At 44.4% G+C, this 21,210-nt stretch overlaps 1 protein-coding gene across 1 annotated transcript in view; it reads right to left on the reverse strand.

Moving 5' to 3' along the window:
* The window catches only part of PAPPA (pappalysin 1), a 243,424-nt gene that overhangs the window by 48,386 nt on the left and 173,828 nt on the right, over positions 1-21,210 (reverse strand). The window contains exons 14-15 of the mRNA XM_053373806.1: positions 14,183-14,351; positions 3,186-3,369 (exon numbers count right to left, since the gene is read on the reverse strand). Coding sequence (XP_053229781.1) covers positions 3,186-3,369; positions 14,183-14,351 — 353 coding nt within the window. The remainder of the gene's footprint in view (positions 1-3,185; positions 3,370-14,182; positions 14,352-21,210) is intronic.

Here is a 21,210-nt window from a genome sequence, read left to right on the forward strand (position 1 = left end):
TAAATTGTTTGGAGACCTTTATGTGAAACAACCAATTATCAAGTTTAAATAAAATAACAACAATATGTGATTGCCCAGTGTAGCCTTTGGAAAAGTGGCAAGATTGCAAAGGATGATGGCATTATCACATATTGTGCCTTCTGTGAGCCAAGGGATTCATTTCATAGTCCTTACTTTATTCATGTCCACAGTAATTCAGGCCATAATGTCCTTCATATTGGGAGCTAATCAGTGGTGTAGCATGGGAGGGGTGATTACTGCGGCGATTCCTCTGGGCACAAAATTCTTAGAGGGCACAAATCACACTATGCCACTGAGCTGCAGCAGTCCTCAAGTTGCCGTGAGACTGGGAGGGGGCTCCCTTTTCTGGCCCGGAAATGCATGGAGTGCGCGGAGCACGCGTCTCCCATGAGGCTGGGTGGGTTGTGAGAAGGGAGTCTGGCAGTTGGCCAAGGCCAGGCCCTCCCACGCTGTGGTGGAGCCCCCTGTCACTGCCTTCCTTCTTTGGCCCCTCAAGTCCTTTGCTTGTAGGCACGGCACGCCACATGCTTCTCATGCCATGATTGGTGCCATTCCCATGTGCCCTGGGTTGCTGCTGTGCCTGGTGCCCCCCTTGGCTCCCTCCTGTCCCTGCTTTGGGGCAGAGGTTGCTGGAGGCCTCACGGCACTACAGAACTCCCAACTCAGGCCCCAATATGGGAGCAGGCAGCTGCAGGCATGGTGGGGCACAGCAGGAGCACACAGCATGGAAGGAGAAATGACTGCACAAGCCTATAGAAAGTTGACATATACAAATCAGGTCACAGGTCTACCTATTGTCTATACTGACTGGTAGCAGCTCTCCAGATGTTCAGGTAGGGAGGTCTTTAGTCATGCCTTGAGATGTTGGGGATTGAACCTGGGACCCCCTCACAGAGCTGTAATTCTAAGTGTGGTTTAACTGTCAATCCTTCTTTCCAGAGGACTCTGAGAATTATAGTTCTTTGAAGAGACACTGGATCTCCGAAAAACCCTCAGCATCCCTGACAAAGTAATTCCTATGATTCTTTGTGGGTACCGTGGCTGTTTAAAGTGGCATGATACTGCTTTAAATGCATAGTGCAGATGGGAGCCTGTTGCATGGGAGTCTGTTGTGCTGGATTTGCGAACAAGGTAAGTAAACCACAGTTTAGAATCTTGGACTTTGTGGGGTCCCTGAATACTTTTTGTTTCTTTTAACAAATCTGACGTTTTACATAATCTGTTAAAATAAACGAATAAGTAAAAGAAACAGGGAAACTCTAAGAAAGACAATATTGTTCTGATATGAAAAAATAAACTTAATGGCTAAACAATTATTTGTTAATCTGTGTAGAAATAACTATAATATAGTTTACATATAAGCTAAGTAAGAAATCATGAGGTATTTTCATTTAAAGGAACTACTTTAAAAACCTCCAGAGACGCAGAGTCCACCTTGGAAGGTGGTAAACTCCTTCATTTGAGCTTCTTAAACAGAGACTGAATGGTCAACTTCAAGGGCTTCAGACGCAAACCTTTCCCCCCCCAAAAAATCTCAAAATAGAGAACGGTTTTTCAGACATTTCAGCGATTTTCAACCAGACACTACATATGGGCTTATTGCAAATAGGTGGGAAGGTTAATGCTATGTTGCCTCTTAAACCTGACTCAGTTTAGGGGTTCCACATGTCTTAATCTAGTGGCAGGAGTCAATGAAGAGAAAGACAAGAATGAAGGAAAAGAAAGAAGCAGTGATGCTCAGATGTTCGCCTGGAAAAGGAGGGGGGAGCAAGAGGGCTTCTGTATCTTTTCCCCTCCCAACAGCCATGAGCCGTTGAGGTATTTTTGTACAGTTCTGAAAAGCTCCCTTCCTGGTCCAGCGGCTCTGTTTTTCTCCTGTCTGACTCACACAGCATGTCCGCAGTCCAGTGCAGATGATCTCATACTTGCTACGGCAGGGTGATGAACTGTGACATTAAAAAACAGTGGTTTGTGTGACATCAGTGGTCAAATTAAGGAGTGAGTCATCCCAGCTTCCCGACTCAAGGAGCTTGCTGGCTGAGCCCTATTAGTCATCGTTTTGTGATTTGGCGCCCAGAACTTCTTTTTCTCCTCCCCACCCCCCATTTCACTTTTGACAGCTACTGGTCCAAGTGTTGCCGTAATGCTCAAGTTGCAAGCAGGGTGGGTTTCAGGCTACTTCAGAATGCTGAAAGCAGCCTCTTCTTGGTCAGGCCAAGAGCCTGTGCTTAGACCAGGATCTTTTCTCAGAAGCCAACAGACATTTCTCAGCTTTCCAGCCACAGTCCAGAAAACTTGCACCTCAAACATCTGAGTTCAAATTTATTCCATGAATATGCAGGCTAGACCAATGTTGCTCTTTCCAGGCTTTGCTTGTGGACAATGCTTTCTCACATTCTATGGAGCTGAGCTGTTGGATGGTTCCTCGCGTGGTGAAACGGGAAGGGGCCGCAGCTCAGTGGTAGAGCATCTGCTTTGCATGCAGAAGGAAACTGTAGGTAGAGCTGGGAGCATCTCCTGCTTGAAGTTCCTGGAGAGCCACTGTCAGTCACTGTATCCAATACTGTGCTAGATGACCCAATTGTCTGTATATGGCAACTTCCTGTGTTCCTATGTATCTATATTGCAGTTTCATATAATGCTGAGATATTATTTTTTAAAAAATGTTAAGTGGTTTAGAAATGCTTTTAAATAAAAATAAACAAACATTCATTTACTTACACATTTTAGAGTAGAATTGGGAATAGGTTTATGAAAGAACATACACAAAATTATAGTGGGCTGGAAATAAAACAGACCTACCTCCATTACATTTGTATGCATTGGCTGATATGAACTGGCTCTTGATAAGGGCTCAGCAGACTGAGTGCTTAGTCAGGTGGCAGAGATAGTACTGAAGCCTATGTGGTGCCCTTGTGGAGCAGAGCTCAGTATACAAGGTTTAAGGGTGCGCACGCGTGTGCTTTGCAACCAAGCAATATATAAATTTTGTGAAAGAAAGAAAAAAGGAAAGGTAGGCAGAGATCAGGTATTGCTGAGGCACAAGGCACTGGAGCCTGGGAGCAGTGCTAGGAGACGACACACACAACATGGCAGCCTACCCACACTTGCATGTAACACTGAAGCATAAGGATCCATTTTACGCTTGTGTCCTTCCTGCTTACCCTTCAGCTGGGCAGGAGGCTTACAAGTGAAAGAACATCTCTTGCCAAAGGTGGTGCCCTCACTGCAGTTGAAGGTGGCTGGGTAGACATGATACTGGTCAGGGAACCCACAGTCCACAGGTTCGCAGGCTACCTGCTTGCTCCACTTCCCATCCACACAGGTCATGGTGACACTGGGCTCCACCTGAAAAAGGAAGCATGGACTCATTAAGAGCTGAATGAGACATGGTGGGAGCCCCCAAAACCATTTATTGGCTTTGCCCCAATTGCTTGTAAATTGAGTTTGAGCCCATGGCCACTTGCCTTTTTTGGGGGGGCAATTATTTTTATTGATTTTCCATAATTTATAACAAATTATCACCATATTGGTACAAAATAGTACAAATTTAATACAAATTTAAAAGCTGACTTCCCATCTCCCCAGATGTTTACTCTCTCTTTTTCTCCATGCATTGCTGCTCCTAGTACAACAACTTTTCCAACTGTATGTCAAAATTCATTCATCCCTTCTCCCTGCACATCACCTGAACAAGTACCAGTTTCTGCTTTGACTTTTATACATTGTTATAACAGGTCAGTGGGCAACCTTCACCATCTCCAAGTTCCCTTTCCTATAGGTGATGATGATGATGATGATGATGATGATGATTATTATGTCATGGAGTGGAAGAGCAGTACTATTGGAACACACACTGCAAGCTTCCCACCATCAGGCTGCAGGATGGAAACAGATGCTACATGATAGGCAAGAGTCTGGTGGTTAAAGTGTTGAACTAGGACCTGAGACACCAATTCCCCATCTAACCCAGCATCCTATTCTCACAGTGGCCAACCAGATGCCTCAATGGGAAACTTGCATGCAGAATCTGAGCATAAGAGCACTTTCCCCTCCTGTGGTTTGACAGCAACAGGTATTCAGATGTACTGCTGTCTCCAGCTGTGGAGGTACGGCAGAGATACCGTTATTTTATTATTTATTATTAGTCAGTTGTTAACATAAACAAATAATCAAGTTTATTTCTAAATGCGGGAACAAGCTTATGGTTTCAGTTAATTTTTCTCTTGTCAGTTTCTTATTCTTAGTTCCTAACAACTTCAAACTGATTACTCCCAACTATCTATCTGACTCCACCTAACAATTCCTCTCACTCTCTCACAATACAACTCTACCAACCCACACCTAATCCTCCCTCTTCCTTCTTCAACTCCCAAACCTTAACTCTCAACTGCCAAACCTCAACTCAACTCAACTCAAGCTTCCAATAGATCTTCTTCTCCATGAATTTGTCTTATCCTCTTCTACTGCCATCTAGGTTGGTGGCCATCACTGTCTAATGCAGTAGTAAATTCCAGAGTTTAAACGAGCTGTGTGAAGAAGTACCGTATTTTTCGCCCCATAGGACACACTGGCCCATAGGACGCACCAGGGTTTTTTGGGGGGAAATAAAGAAAAAAAATTATTTCCCGCCCAGGTGCTTGTGGGGCCAGCAGCGGGGAGAAGCGCTCTTCTCCCCACCGCCAGCCTTCAGACCAGGTCCGGGGACAGCGGGAAGACGCGCTGCGCCTCCCCGCTGTCCCCGGAACTTGCGGGGCCAGCACTGGGGAGAAGCGCTCTTCTCCCCGCCGCCAGCCTTCAGACCAGGTCCGGGGACAGCAGGAAGACGCGCTGCGCCTCCCCACTGTCCCCAGAGCTTGTGGGGCTGGTGGCGGGGAGAAGCACGCGTCTCCCCACTGTCAGCCTCCAAACCACATCAGGAGACAGCGGGACCTTGTGGGGCTGGTGCTGGGGCTCTCCAGGCTTCAGCAAAAGCCTGCATTCGCCCCATAGGACGCACACACATTTCCCCTTCATTTTTGGAGGGGAAAAAGTGCGTCCTATAGGGCGAAAAATACGGTACTTTCTGTTCTCTGCCCTGAATCTTCCAATATTTAGCTTCATTGGATGCCTATGAGTTCTAGTGTTATGAGAGAGGTAGACGAACTTTTCTCTATCCACTTTCTCCATGTTTTGCGTAATCTTATAAACCTATAACTTGTCACCTCTTGTTCACCTTTTCTCTAAACTAAAAAGTCCCAAATGCTGCAACCTTTATTCATAGGAGAGTCACTCCATCCCCTTGATCATTTTGGATGCCCTTTTCCAAACCTTCTCCAACTTTACAATATTCTTTCTGAGATTAGGTGACCAAAACTGTACACAGTAAATGCGGTTGTGCCATACATTTTTACAACGGCAATACATCAACAGGTTTATTTTCAATTCCTTCCCTAATGATCCCTATCATGGAGCTTGCCTTCTTCACAGCTGCCACACCCTGAGTTAGAATATTCATTTAGCTAACTACTATGACCCCAAGGTCTCATTCCTGATCAGACACTGCCAATTCAGACCCCATGAGTGTGTATGTGAAATTAACTTTTAAAAATTGCCCTGACATGCATCACTTTACACTTGTTTACACTGAATTGCAATTGTCATTTTATTGGCCATTCACTCAGTTTGGAGAAATCCTTTTGGAGCTTTTCACAATCTTTTTGTTATAGCGACCCTAAAAATCTTGTATCGTCAGCGAACTTGGCCATATCATTGCTCACTCCTAACTCTAGCTCATTTATGAACAAGTTTAAACACACAGATCCCTTGGGGACTCTGCTTTCTATATCTTCCCATTCATATAACTATCTGTTAAGCCCTGCTCTTTACTTCATGCAACTTAACAAATTCCTGGTCAAACCATTTTTTTCTCCAAGCATTTTGAAAGTCCAGGTTACTTTGTCATCTGGATCGCCTCTATCTATATGCTTATTGACACTCTCAAAGAGTTTTAATAGGTTTGTGAGACAGAACTTTCCCTTGCAGAAGCCATGCCGCCTCTGCTTCAGTCGGGCTTGTTCTTCTATATGCTTGGTTATTTTATTTTTAACAATACTTTCCACCATTTTTCCTGGGACAGACATTATGTTAACTGGCCTGTAATTTCCAGGATTCCCCCTGGATCTCTCTCTCTTTTTAAAATGGTGCCACATTGGCTACTTCCCAGTCCTTAGATATGGAGGCTGATCTGAGAGACAAGCTACATATCTTTTTGTTAGACGATCAGTGATTTCACATTTGTGTTCTTTGAGAACTCCCAGCTGGATGTCATCCAGATCCAGCAATTTCTCAGTTTTAATTTTTTCTATTAGGCTTCAATATTCATCTCTTGTCACCGCTACCTGCCTCAGGTAGGGCAGGGAGAGATCCCCGCCCGAAATCCCAGGGACTGATTGCAAGTCAACAAAGACAATACTCAAATAGATGGACAAATGGTCTGACTCTGTATAAGGCCGCTTACTAATTCCTATATCACGGGTCAGAAACCTTTTTCAGCAGGGGGCCAGTCCAGTGTCCCTCAGACCTTGTGGGGGGCCAGAATAGATTTTGAAAAAGAAAAAAAAGAATGAATTCTTATGCCCCACAAATAACCCAGAGATGCATTTTAAGTAAAAGGACACATTCTACGCATGTAAAAACACACTGATTCCTGGACTGTCTGTGGGCCGGACTGAGAAGGCGATTGGGCCAGATTCGGCCTCTGGGCCTTAGTTTGCCTCTCCATGTCCTATATGAACAATCTGAGCCAAACAGAACATACGTGGAATGGTTAAATGGCAACACCTACCACACAGTTGACTGGGACACTGTGAAACTATGTGTGCCCCCCCCCCCAGAAAGGGGGGGGAGAGAAGAGAGATCTGATTCAGGTCTGGCAATGTCGGGAGTCTGGTTCTGCCAAGCATTGATGTGTGCTTATGAAAGCATGGGGAATTTTTCCAGCATACATCAAAGGGAAGCTGAGTCCCCATTTGCCAAGGCACCCTAATAGTTTCAGCAGCTTGGGACCTATCTGCTTTTGATATATGGCTGCTTTTGGATGGGAAAAGCAGCCTTACAGCACACCTCCTGTCTAAGGAAGACAGGCAGTTCCCCAAATGGACACTTCCCCCTGCAGAGTTTTCCAAGCCAGTAAACTGATGCAAAACAAGGAATGCCTCCTATAAACTGGACTAAGGAATCGGTGCAGTTTGGAATCTTTCAAGACCTCAAGTTTAGTTTATTTGGTCTACAGACCATAAATGTCATATACAGTATAGGATCAGGAGTGAAAGGACAACAATCCATAAATCTATGCGCCTCTTTCAAAGTTGTCTAATTTTCTTCTAAAGCCCTCTCAGCCAGTGGCTATGTTACCGGATCTTGTGACAGCATTTATTTTATTTTTTAAAAGGAAATGCTAACTTAATAATAAAAGAGACAAAGGCTGCAATCCTATGCCGACTTACTTGGAGTAAGCCCCATTGAATTCAGTGGAGCTGAATTTATTTACAGTGGTACCTCGGGTTAAGAACTTAATTCGTTCTGGAGGTCTGTTCTTAACCTGAAACTGTTCTTAACCTGAGGTACCACTTTAGTTAGTGGGGCCTCTACGCGCCCCCGTGCGATTTCTGTTCTCATCCTGAAGCAAAGTTCTTAACTCGAGATACTATTTCTGGGTTAGCGGAATCTATAACCTGAAGCGTCTGTAACCTGAAGCATATAACCCGAGGTACCACTGTATTTATTTCGAAATATTTGTAAAAATAAATAAATGTAAAAGCACAAACGATTTTCAAAAAGATAAAAGAAGAACATCAAGAAAAAAATCACAAGACTACTTTAAAACATACAAAAGTTAAAATCCTAAAATTGATTAAAATTACCTCTGTTCTGTAAGCATCTGGATAGGCTTGCCTAAACAAGACTGTTTTTAGCAAGCATTGAATAGAGTACAGTGAGAGCACTGCTTGATCTCAATAGACAGGGAGTTTAAAAGTGCAGGTGTTATTGATGAGCTTTCCGAGTTATACACCCTTCCAGACATACCTTCTGCAGTGCTATAGTTTGTGAATTCTTCATGCATTTTTTAAAAGTCCTCACAAAAATTTGTCAAAGTTTTAGTGCAAACTTATCCCAATGTGCACATTTTTGCAAGTTCTTCCCCCTAATACATTACTGCATGCTATTTCCACAAACACAAAGCATTTGCAAACCTTCCCCTAACATACATATCTTTATTAATTTTTTGGGGTAAACATTTGGTTTGAGAGCTGCCTTGCACAATGTAGAGAAGAGTGAATTCAGAAACTGGCTGCATTTTGGGAATAGCAGTTTAGCGAGTTTCATATAGAAATGGAACTGAATTTCTCCCCATAACTAGGCTGTTATCCAGTGGAATATCCTCTGTTATCTTTAACAAATAATATGGTAACAGTAATGCATACCCTACAGAACACACACAAACCCTTTGTAGTGCTGCTGGTTTGCAAAATCCATCCGCTGCCCCTTTCAACTGGACCCTATACAGTCCCTTTCCCCCAAAGAACTGGCTGCTGCATTTTGAAAGAGGAGCCTCAAATTGAACCCACATGAGGCTGGCCTTTTCTCTCTCCCTCTCAGCTCCCGCATGATTGATTAATTTTTTACAGAGCATTAAGGAGCTGTCAAGTTTTAAGCAGCACCTCCTGACCACAGAGGCAGCAGAGGAGGAGAGGCTGCGATGACACCAAGCCACCAACTGAGAGAGTGGCAGCTTGTTACTAAACAGGGGTGGGGGTTGCAGAGGCAAGAGGTGGGAAACAGGGAGGAAGTTCAACCATCAAACAAATGACACAGGCAAAGAAGCACATGCACTACTGGATTGCTATTATTGCAGGGGGGAATTTTAGTCAGTGGCAAAGCTCTTATCAGTACACAAAAATGAATTCCAAATCCTTGATAGACAACGTGTGTGCGCGTGCGTGTGCTTGCTTGTGAAATTGCAGCGTATTTGTATGCAAGCAAAATCGCTTGTGATGTGGAGAGCTGCATGCAAAGGCCCTCTCGGAATTCTGCACCTGATTTGCAGGCAGACAAATGGAAGAACCACAGCTTACTGGTAGAGCGTTTGCTTTGCATGAGGTGAGTCCCAGGTCAAATCCCCGGCATTGCCAGGCATGGCTGGAAATAATCCCTGTCTGCACTCACTGTAGACATTACTGAGCTAGGTGGACCAAAGTTCTGACTCAGGCAGTTTCCTAGGTGTTCTGAACTCAGGATCCCAACCATTATATTGGAGAAGGGCTGTTGCTCAGTGGTAAAATGCAGAACCATCACATGCAGAAGGTTCCAGGTTCAATCCACAGCATATCCAAATAAAGTGGGGAGAGACCCATGTATGAAAACCCTGCAGAAGCACTTCCCATCAGTGTAGACAATACTTAGCTAGATGGACCCACAATCTGGCTCTGCATAAGGCAGCCCCCTACGTTCCAAACTGAACCTTTCACCAACCTCCTCCAAGAGTGTGGAAGAAATTTTTCCAGAATATAGAGGCCTCACCTAATCTGAGATTATAAACTATATCTTATTTACCTTGCACTTAAATCCATCACTGCTGCAATAGAGGCCTCATCCACACAATGCAGTTAAAGCTCTATGATACAGTGGTACCTCTGGTTACAGACACTTCGGGTTACAAACTCTGCTAACCAGGAAGTGGTTGCTCCAGGTTAAGAACTTTGCCCCAGGATAAGAATGAAAATTGCAGGATTGATGGAAGTCAAAAATTTGAATAAGATGTAAAAGTATGTTTAATTACTGTTGAAAAAGATATGTTAAAAAAACTAATAAAAATTTATATATATATAAAAAAGAATGGAAATTGCACACCAGTGGTGCAGGGGTAGCAAGAGGCCCCATTAGTGAAAGCATGCCTCAGGTTAAGAACTGCTTCAGTTTAAGATTGGACCTCTGGAATGAATTAAGTTCTTAACCCGAGGTACCACTGTACAACTGTTACAGTCATGGCTTTCCGCAAAGCATCCTGGAAACTGTGGCTTATTAACTGTGGCTTAACTGTGACTTTCTGATGGTTGCGAGGAGACCTCCCTTCCCCTCACACAGCTACAGTTCCTAGAGAATAGGTACTGATTGCTAAACCTCATTCTTTCTTTCTTCCCTTATCTCTTTCTTTCTGCCCCCACCTGCTCTCCCCTTATTCCCTCCTCCCTTGCCATTTGAATGAAATTAGGCTGAGGGACACATGAAATTCAGCCAAGGGCCACAGGTTGCACACCCCACCATAGATCCTGGAGCAGGGAGATATTTTTCTACGTGTGTTAAAAAGAAAGAAATCAGCAGCTTGCACCTATTGGGATCAGCTCTTTCTCTACGTTTACTCAATGAAAAGAAAAGGAAGCAGTACCATATGTGGAAAGGACAAGTGCAATTAATATTTCCTCAACATTTCCTTAGTTTAAATCAAAAGTCAATGGTCCATTACTGCTGCCTTGGCTTACTAGTTGGCCACTATCTGTAGACACCAGCAAAGCCCTCTCCCGTGTGCCCTAGCACATTATGAGGGCTAGCGAAATAAGCAAGGTCACCTCTCATTTCTGCATGGCATAGAGATGGCAAGAGACAGCAGGAGTTTCTCTCTAACATTGCTGCTTCTGGATATGAGACCTTCAGGCTAGGGCCTGAATGTCCTGTTCACCAAAGTTTTGGGGTGCATTCGCCTCTGGTGAGCTGGCGAGTGGATTTGTAGATGCTGGCCTAGGTTAATGTCTGCATTGTGGAGAACTTAAGCAAAGCCCTCCTAGATCAGGCTAAAAGCCCAGTCAGTCCAGCATCCTTTTTCTCACAGTGGCTAGCCAGATGTCTACAGGAAGCCAGCAAGGAGGACCAGAGCATAACAGCACTCTGCCCACCTGTGATTCCCAGCAACTGGTATTCAGAGACTTACTGGAGTCTACAACTCAATGGTAGATTACATAATCTGCATGCAGGAGGCCCCAGTTTCAATCTCCCTGTCATCTCCACTCAAAAGTGATGGGAAAGACCTCTGTGTGAAACCTTGGAAAGCCACAATCAGTCAGCATTGGGACAGGACTCAGCTAGATGGGCCAACAGGCAGATTCCCTACATGCATCCAAGCCCCAAAATCTCAGTGGAGAGAGACTGCTGTGTGTGTGTGAATTAACTAAGTACCCATTTGCCTTGCAAGCAGGGCTCCTTGATCAAAACCAGGCACACTAACTGGCTCTAATCTCCTGCCGCCGCCAACCCCCCCTCCCCGCCCCACAGAGGGCTCCCTGCCACAAAAACGATATGGATGGTGATTTGTTTGGTTTGCAGATTCTTGCACTTCTTGACGATAAGGGCCCATTTCCCAAGCATTTCCTTGTTCAGTAAGTCAGGCTCATTTGAGAATTTGTTTTCCGTACTGCAAGAAGTGATCAGCTTTAGGGAGGTGGTGCCAGTTAGCATGAAGGAAGTGGGGGTGGGATGAGGCCCAGTCTGCAGTGTCCTCTGTTGGGTCTGCAATTAAATCAAAAAGGGGTTGACTCATCCTGGACTCCCCTTCCCCCCCACGCACCTCAAGTATCTCCCCTTGGTAGCATTATGAAGGGTCTTAGTGTTTTCACAAAATGATGCTATATAAACCTCTAGGCGTAGCCCACCCACTTGCAAATTTGTCCTCAATTAACACTCTCAATGAATGCTCTCCACAGCGCGGCCCTTGAATGTGCAGAAAGTTGTGAAACTGTGTGTGCTAAACCTTGGATTTCTCTTCTTCGCATAGAGCCAGTGGAAAGAGAAGTAAACAAGCAATTGGTGGGGCGGGGTGATGCTGAGTGAGTGAGTGAGTGTGTGTGTGTGTGTGTGTGTGTGTGTGTGTGGAGGGGTGGGGAATAGTAGCTGCCAGCTCTCTCCTGGAAGAGACAAGGAGGAAGTCAGTTGGTGCTGAGGCCATGTTAGGGTAAGATCTGTCACAATGAAGGCCCAGATAGGGGACTCACTCTAGGTGGATAGCAAAAGGAACATAGGAAGCTGGCTTATCCTGAGTCAGACTATTGGTCCATCTAGCAGAGTACTGCCTACACTGACTGGCAGAGGCTCTCCACGATTTCAATCAGGGGACATTCCAAGCCCTACCTGGAGATGCCAGAAATCTGGGACCCTCTGCATGCAAAGCAGATGCTTTGCCACTGAGCTATGGTGGGCTTTCTCTTCATAGCTATAGGGTTGTATCCCATGCTAGTTCTACTCACAGTAGTCCCATTGAAAACAGTTTCCATGCCTTACTTAGATCCATTAATTTCACTGAGCCTGCTATCACTGGATACAACCCATACAGTCTGAAATGGGTCTAGTGGTTGTGCAGTTCAATCCCTGCAGGCACTCTAAGACAACCATCCTGTGTATCACCTCCCAGACCCAACCCACAAGGATCCCTATTTATCAGGAATGGTACCTATTTCAGTGGTGCCATTAAGACAGGGCTTTGAAGGACAGAAGTCCAGAGAGGAGGCAGGGAAGGAAAGCCCCCCCCCCCCCAATCAAACTGAGGCAACATAGTACAGCTTCATAGAGTGGTATATTAAGAACAAATCAATGCAGACATTTTCAACTGGAAGCCACATTTCACTTAACTAAAGTACTCCAACTCTATATTTCATTGATCCCATATATATCCCTATCACAAGGAGAAGTGGGAGGTGTCCAAAAAAAATTCATGAGACTTATTAATATAACTCAAACAAGGGGCAACAGAATGCAACAAAGTGATCATGCCTTAACCTAATGTTGTAATAATAATAATAATAATAATAATAATAATAATAATAAATAAAAATAAAAATAAAAATAAAAATAAATAAATAAATAAATAAATAAATAAATAATTTTATTTATACCCCACCCATCTGGTTTGGTTTCCCCAGCCACTCTGGGCAGCTCCCAACAGAATATTAAAAACACAATAAAACATCAAACAGTAAAAACTTCCCTAAACAGAGTTGTCTTCAGATGTCTTCTAAAAGTCAGATAGTTGTTTATTTCCTTGACATCTGATGGGAGGGCGTTCCACAGGGAGGGCGCCACTACCAAGGAGGCCCTCTGCCTAATTCCTTGCAACCTCACTTCTTGCAGTGAGGGAACCGCCAGAAGGCCCTCGGCGCTGGACCTCAGTGTCTGGGCTGAACGATGGGGGTAGAGAGGCTCCTTCAGGTATACTGGGCTGAGGTCATTTAGGGCTTTAAAGGTCAGCACCAACACTTTGAATTGTGCTTGGAAACGTTCTGGGAGCCAGTGTAGGTCTTTCAGGACTGGTGTTATATGGTCTCGGTGGCCACTCCCAGTCACCAGTCTAGCGGCCACATTCTGAATTAGTTGCAGTTTCCGGGTCACCTTCAAAGGTAGCCCCACATAGAGCACATTGCAGTAGTCCAAGTGACAGATAACCAGAATATGCACCACTCTGGCAAGACAATCTGCGGGCAGGTAGGGTCTCAGCCTGCATACCAGATGGAGCTGGTAGACAGCTGCCCGGAACACAGAATTGACCTTAGTTAGAAGAAGAAGAAGAAGAAGAAGAGGAGGAGGAGGAGGAGGAGGAGGAGGAGGAGGAGGAGGAGGAGGAGTAGGAGTTTGGATTTGATATCCCGCCTTTCACTCCCTTTAAGAAGTCTCAAAGCGGCTAACATTCTCCTTTCCCTTCCTCCCCCACAACAAACACTCTGTGAGGTGAGTGGGGCTGAGAGACTTCAAAGAAGTGTGACTGGCCCAAGGTCACCCAGCAGCTGCATGTGGAGGAACAGGGACGCGAACCCGGTTCCCCAGATTACGAGACTACCGCTCTTAACCACTACACCATACTGGCTCTCAGTAGTTGGGTGTGAGTGTGTGTAGATACAAGATTCATTGTTCCACCAACTTCACCTACCCGGCTTCAACTACCACTGGCATATGGCCCAGAAGGGAATGTGGCCTTCAGGATTAAAGAAGTCCCCAGCCCCTGCTATAACCCATAGCACTGCCTACTATTATATTATGAGATCCTGTATCTCTTTAAATGATGGTGAAACCATTCCCCCCACCCACCCAACCCAGACAGCTATTCCCTCACCCTGGCAGATTGTGCACTGCAGCAACAAACCTGATTCTTTGCAAGATCGTCATCTCTCTGTATTTGAAGGATGTAGCCTGTCTTGCAGGTGACATTGCACTGGGCACCATTAAAACGCCCCGCACTGGAGAAGGTCAGCACAGCATTCTCAATCTCCAGTTCTTGGCAGTCAGTGGCTTTGCAGGAGTAGTGGACACAACTGTTGGGGGAGAATAGGAATATTTATGCTTCTTGGTGGTTTACAAGTACAAAACCAACAACAATGTGCACAATTAAAATACACAATAAAGCAATAAAACACCTGTAATCAAAATGCTCAATAAAACAAGTTCGTCTAGGTTGCATTCACACAGCACTTTATTCCATTTTCCCAGCTGTAAATTTCTGCATTATATTAGAGCTTTCACACAACATAAAAGCCATTTCTGGAAAGCGAGCAGAATATAGTGGAAGTTTTGTGCTCGTTCCATGTTAATTGGTTCCAAAAATAATCCATTTGCAACCCCATAAACCCAGAAAATTGCAGGAGTAAAGTGACAAAACTTGAAGTAGTATGCAAGCTTACAGCTCCTTCCTGCTGTTTTCATGGAAGAACCATGGGGGAACCAAAGCAGGTATGTGCGGAATGGGAGGATGGGGGGCAGCGAAACTGTCCAATGACATTCCCACTGGTGGGAATTAAATTTATCGTGACACACCAGCATATGGGTCAAAAAGCCGCAGTTGCTTAACACAACAGGTACTACAGCATGAAAGGAACATTAGAAAACAGAACATAAGCACTAGGAAAACTAACACAACACTCCCCGCATCCAACTGCATCCCAAAACAGTGCTATGTTCAAAACAGTGAAAACAGTAATTAAAACAGGAGGTTGTAGCTTATCCTTTAAAACCGCTCAGCAGTTTCAGTGCCCCTGCAATGTCCAAGTTCATCATTTTAGCCACGGAGTCCCATGCAATTGCTTCACCCCACCCCCCTTAAATTATCCTTACAACATGCAAAATTCTTCCCTCGCCAAACCTTTCAAGGACTATGTTTCAGCAAGATTCAGCAGGACTCGGCTGAATTATACCTAAGCTCCTAATTGCCAAAACCCCCCACCCCCATTATTCCATTTGGAAGATTGAAAAGGCGAGAGAGGAACGCAAGGAGATCAATACTATGAGATGAAACTGGGGAGGGAAACATTACGGAAGGAGTGCTAATGATTGCTGACTTTAGCATGGAAGGCACTGCATTGGTATTCTATAGCATCCAACTGTCTGCTGAAGGATCAACCACCCTGCTCTCATTTACCTTCACAGCAAGCCCTTGGATTGAAAGGGAGCACTTTGCCCAAGGCCTGCCTGGTTGTCTTTTTACCTTTATGAGCTAGTTGCAGTGGGGGCTGGTGCCCATTGGGAGAGGCAGGGTGGAAGGCAGGTAGACCAATAATAGGTGGAGGCAGAACCACTGGGGGGCAGAGCCACTGGGGGCTGGCAGGAGGCATACTGGAGTTGGTGGGGCAATGCCCCATTTGTCCCATGGACCAGCCTCCACTGACCACTTGCAGCACAGCGCTTTAAGCTGATTTTTGCCATGATTCATGGCGCAGTTGTGACAATGTCACAGTGTATCTGTTAAAGCTGGGCTTCCCAGAGTGGTCAGTACTGGTCCTCCCCCAGATCAAAAAGTGGCTAGGGGTGGAAAAGAAGTGTGCAAGGCATACTGCGAACAATTTAATTAGGAACTAGGTGCCTCAGAAATGCCAATGGGCGTGTGCAGAGTTCAACTCCCTTTCCAATGATGCTACTCAGTATTTAACAGGCTGTTTTATTTCCCCTAACATTGTTTGATTCCTAGTCATGGAGATTGGCCATTAATAAATGTTGACTATATATCAATATATCTCAACTGTATTTTATTTATAGTCATAAGAATTTGGGTTGGGGTCGCTGACAACATTATAAGCTCATCAAGAGATCAAGGGATGAACTCAGAAGTTTGGGAAATGCTGTGAAATCAGCATGGGTTCAAACTTCTGTCATGCATTTCACTATCACCTCACCCCCAAGAGAAACAAAATGTGTACAAAAAGCCATATATGGGGGGGGGGAGACTGCACACACAAATTAAGTGAAAATGATGTACAGAAATGCACTATATTAACATACAGAAATTTATTGCAAAAATGGGCAGAACTATGCATAGTAAGAGAAACACATGGGTTTTTTGGTGCGTTTTGTGTAAAACATAAAACATGTATACACACTTTGATGCATTTTGTTAAGAAGAAGAAGAATTTGCAAGATGATGTGTAAATGGGCTGTACTGAATTTATAATTGGAAAAATGAGAAAATGAAAAGAACAAAAATGGATAAGATGGGTTGGGTCACAGGATGAGCAAAAGGCACAAGATTTTGGAAGTGCATTGATAAACACTAAGAGGCTGCTGTTTTGCGGCTGGTGATTGAATTCGAGAAGCTGAGAGGCTCTTTTGAGGTGACAGGTATCCCCTTCATATGTGGCACAAAATCAAACACAGGAACCAAATCTACTCTTACAGGGAGTGCTTTACATCCATGTGCAGGCCCTCCCACCAGCACCTGCACAGATGTAACTTGAAGAGGGTGACAACACAGTCCACCTGGCAGAAGCCAGCTCTTGGCTGGCCAGGCAAGGTGGATGGCAATAAAACAAGGTTTAGTGGAACCAAGAAAAGCAAGTGTACTTTCTTCCAACTGCAAAGTATGCAGAGCAGTGACATAATTACACAGCAAGGAAAACACAGGCTACCTGTCTGTGGGAATACAGTAGAAAACTCAGAGCAAAAGAAAAGCAAAAGTAAGAGGGGAAGGGGGAGGACGGGGAAGAATGAGAATAGAAAGCAAGACACCGTTTACCTTAAAAAAAATAAATCATTGTAAGTGTCATTGCTTTGGGGAGAAGTGGGACTCTTGGACCCTTCACCTAGAACGTTGACTGAGCTTTCAGCACACATACCTTTAGGAGCCCAACGTGGCATTGGCAAATTTCAAAAGTGTCTCCACATGGGATTTCGCTAACATAAGGTGTGATGATATCCACCAACTTGGACGGATTTAACAAGGAAACGAACAATTATACAGATGATATAGATAGATGTTATAGATTATATCTTAATCTCAAGATTTGCTCACAGCTTTGTAAGGAAGTTCCAAGTGGGCCACAATATTCTGAGTGATCACCTGCCTCTAATTTTAGAGCTTGCAGGTCGGCCTTTTGACTATTCTATTGCCGAGCCACAATATATACCTTCTGCAAATTTGGTTATACCTGCCCCCAAAAGACTTAAATGGTCCCCAATACTGAATGAAAATCTAACCCTCCTTCTTCAGTCAGTGGAGTTAAAGCGTATTCGCTCCGCTATCGTATCAGGCAATTCAGTAGCTGCGATCATGGAACGCTTTAAATTACTTTTGGAAAGATTGAAACCCCATTTAACAACAGTGATACATTGCTCCGCTACAAAGAGGGCAAAGGACGGAGCTAGCTGGTTTGACCTGGAGTGCAGGCAAACAAGGAGACAAACGAGAACAGCTTACTGGAGATACAGGAAATCAGGGACTGCCCCCCTACTTAATGCTTATATTTATCTGAGACGGTCTTACAAACAATTACTAAGGAGAAAGAAATTGGAAGCTGAAAGAGCCGCTTGGCACAGTTTGGTTAAGGCATCGCACGAGAAAGATACTACTTGTTTTTGGCGAACCATATCTGGTCTACTGGACCAGGAGCGTACTAATTCCATCTGTACAGTGGAACCAATGGAGTGGTTGCGCCATTTTCAATCTTTGTTCTATGACCAGGAAGCCCAACATTACAAACTATGCATCCAATTGGAGGACCTACCTCATTGGCCACCAGTAACTGCGAAGGATGTTGAGAATTTAATCGCACAACTAAAGAACAACAAGGCCCCAGGGAATGATTACATCCCTGCTGAACTTCTGAAGTCCAACATTGGCTGGTGGGCCCCCCTGCTGGCGTCTTTATTTTCTTGGATCGACTCAACGGGTTTACTCCCAGATGGTTGGTCTGAGGCAATAATTATCCCAATCTATAAAAAAGGACCCATGACAGACCCGGCAAGTTATAGACCAATCAGCCTTCTGCCTATACCGAGCAAACTATATGCCAAACATCTTTATACCAAGCTAACTAGCTGGCTGGAAACTGAAGCCATTCTAGCGGAAGAGCAAGCGGGTTTCAGGCAAGGCAGATCCACCATAGACCATTGCTTCATCTTAGCCTATCTAATTGACAAATATGCCAAAAAATCCCGTGGGGTGCTATATGCAGCCTTTATCGATCTAAAGGCTGCTTTCGATTCAATTCCACGTGTAAGACTCTGGGATAAATTGAGCACATCAAGTATAGACAAAAGACTATTATTTCTGATGAGCTGTTTGTATAAAGACACGGTGCTGCATGTAAGAACTTCGTTAAACGGCCATCTTATAGGACCAGTTTCTGTCAGTAAGGGGGTCAAGCAAGGTTGCATCCTGGCCCCAGCTCTATTCAACATCTACATCAACGATATGGTTAACTGTTTGTCATCTCCGGACTTCCACGCCCCCAAACTGGCTGACAAAGCAATATCAGTGCTTTTGTACGCTGACGATGCGATACTCCTATCCCGAACAAGAATAGGCTTAAATAGGCTCATAGGTGAATTCTCAGCATACTGTAGGAGAGAGCAACTTGCAATAAACTATCAGAAAACCAAAACTATGGTTTTTGCAAGGAAACACAGACAGTATAGCTGGAGGATGGATAACCAGACAATTGAACAAGTCAAAGCCTTCAAATATCTGGGTATCGTTTTCCAGTCGACTGGGTCCTGGGATGTCCATCAAAAATGTGCCAAAGAAAAAGCAGCTCAAAGTATCAAGATGCTGTCCCGCTTCTTCTACACGAAGGGGGGCAGATACATCCCAGCAGCCCTTGAAGTTTATCAAGCAAAACCTCTGGCGCAGTTACTGTATGGGGCCCAAATCTGGACGGGGAACCACTGCTCCAGTCTTGAGTCTGTCCAGTCTAAATTTCTAAGGCAGATTCTCGGTGTCCCCCCCTGTGTTCCCAACGCAGCATTAAGACTCGAGGCCTGCCTTCCATCTGTGGAAACTCGGACTTGGCAGAGAACATTCAACTATTGGCTTCGTCTTAATCTGAATCCACCTGGTCTACTGCCTTTAGTAATGCAAGACTCTCACAAAAGCAAGTGGTTCAAAACCGTGCATCAAAAACTCCTTACATGCGGTCTGCACTCACAGTCCCTATTATCAATGGGCCTCATCAAAGCAAAGAGTCTAATAGGCCAGCGCCTGAAAGACATCGAACGACAAAACAACCTGACCATCTTAAAGAAACTGTGCCCATGGTATACCTACTTTCCCCCTTCTCATTTTGACTCTCCAGCTTCATACTTGTCTAAACTAACCATCCCGAAATACAGACGCGCCTTTACATTGGCTAGATGGGATGTTCTTCCCTCTGCTGTACTCGAAGGTCGTTACCAAAAGACTCCATTTGAAAAACGACTCTGCCCATGTGGAGATGGTAACACGGAAACAGTGTCTCACGTCCTTCTTTCTTGCCCCCTCTACAAAGACCTAAGGAATGAGATTATTACTCCACTCATTCTCTCCAACCCCGGCCGTTCATCAGACATTACACTGTATTTTCTATTATCTGATACGGAAAGTCAGATAACAGAGAAGGTCGCGAGGTACATCGAGAGAGCTGCGAAATTGAGGGCCACCATCTGAGTGACAGACTTGTTCATCCGACGGACCATCTTTTGCCTGTTCTTTTCCTCCTTTTATCTCTATTTTTATTTTTAACTCTTGTACAGCTGTGGCCTGTTGGCTTTGCTAATAAAGTTTTGTTGTTATACAGATGATAAAGTGTACTAGTTATGATAGCTATGCATTTCCTCTGTTCAGAGCTTTTTTTCAGCGGAAACTCACCAGAACTCAGTTCCAGCACCTCTAAGGTGGGCACCATTGCCATTATAAGAGAACAAGGGAGGCATTCATGGTGAATTCCGGCTGGGGTTTGAACCTGGGACATTCCACTTGCAAGGCAGATGCTGTCCCATTGAGCCACGACCCTTTCCCTTAGGAATTTGGGTGGCTATGGTGGGGACAAAATGTGGGGCAAGACAAGCCTTTGGTTTGATCTAGCATGTTCTTCTTCCTCTAGTTTTAACCACCTATTTCAATAGGTCTACTCGGGGTAGACCTATTTACTCCTTTTATTAGATCAAGAAGACCAAGATAGTTGCATCCATAGCAATAAAATAAAATAAAATAAAACAAAAAATCAATGCAGACAACATGCTCTGACCTAGATACAAGGCTTCTGATCACTGTGTTGAAATGAGATGAGTAAGCTCAGAAGCCCAGTGAACAGCCGGATCAAGTTTCAAATGAGAGGTCCAGTTTATGGACGTCTGGCCAAGTCCCAAGGCAGGAGGAGACAGAGACAGAGAAAGACCCATTGCTGCAGAGAAATGTCTGAAAGCATTGGCGAAGGGATGGTGGGTGGTAGTGGCAGAATCACATGCTCAGTTTGCTTCTCCGCCTTCCCTTTAAGCTCTTATGAGCTTAAAATGTTGGAGCGGAAATTCTTATCACGGCATTCAAGCATACACTTTGTGATCAATCAGTGCCAATGCAGTAAAAGGTGGGAGGAAACTGAAGGGTTTTAATTCGTATGGCAAAAAAACAAGGCCACACTTCTACAAAATTCCGAAGCCATTTTTTGAAGAAGGTGTGTGTGTGTTTTTCAAAAGGGTACAGAATTCTTCTTTAAATGATGATGCCTTATTCCTGTAACAACCAGTGCTTTGATGGAACTATCTCTTTGAATCTCTGCAAGAGGACACCTTTCTTAAGGTTTGGCAAATCGATGCAATCGCTCGAGAAAAAGAATTAAATACGAGATGATAACTGACTTAAAAAAAGTAATTCCAACCCACATCTGAAAATTTAAAAAAGAGGGTTTTATTGTTTTTGATGCTTTTGAACAT

Source organism: Podarcis raffonei, chromosome Z (genome assembly GCF_027172205.1).
Source record: "Podarcis raffonei isolate rPodRaf1 chromosome Z, rPodRaf1.pri, whole genome shotgun sequence".
Taxonomy (NCBI): Eukaryota; Metazoa; Chordata; class Lepidosauria; order Squamata; family Lacertidae; genus Podarcis; species Podarcis raffonei.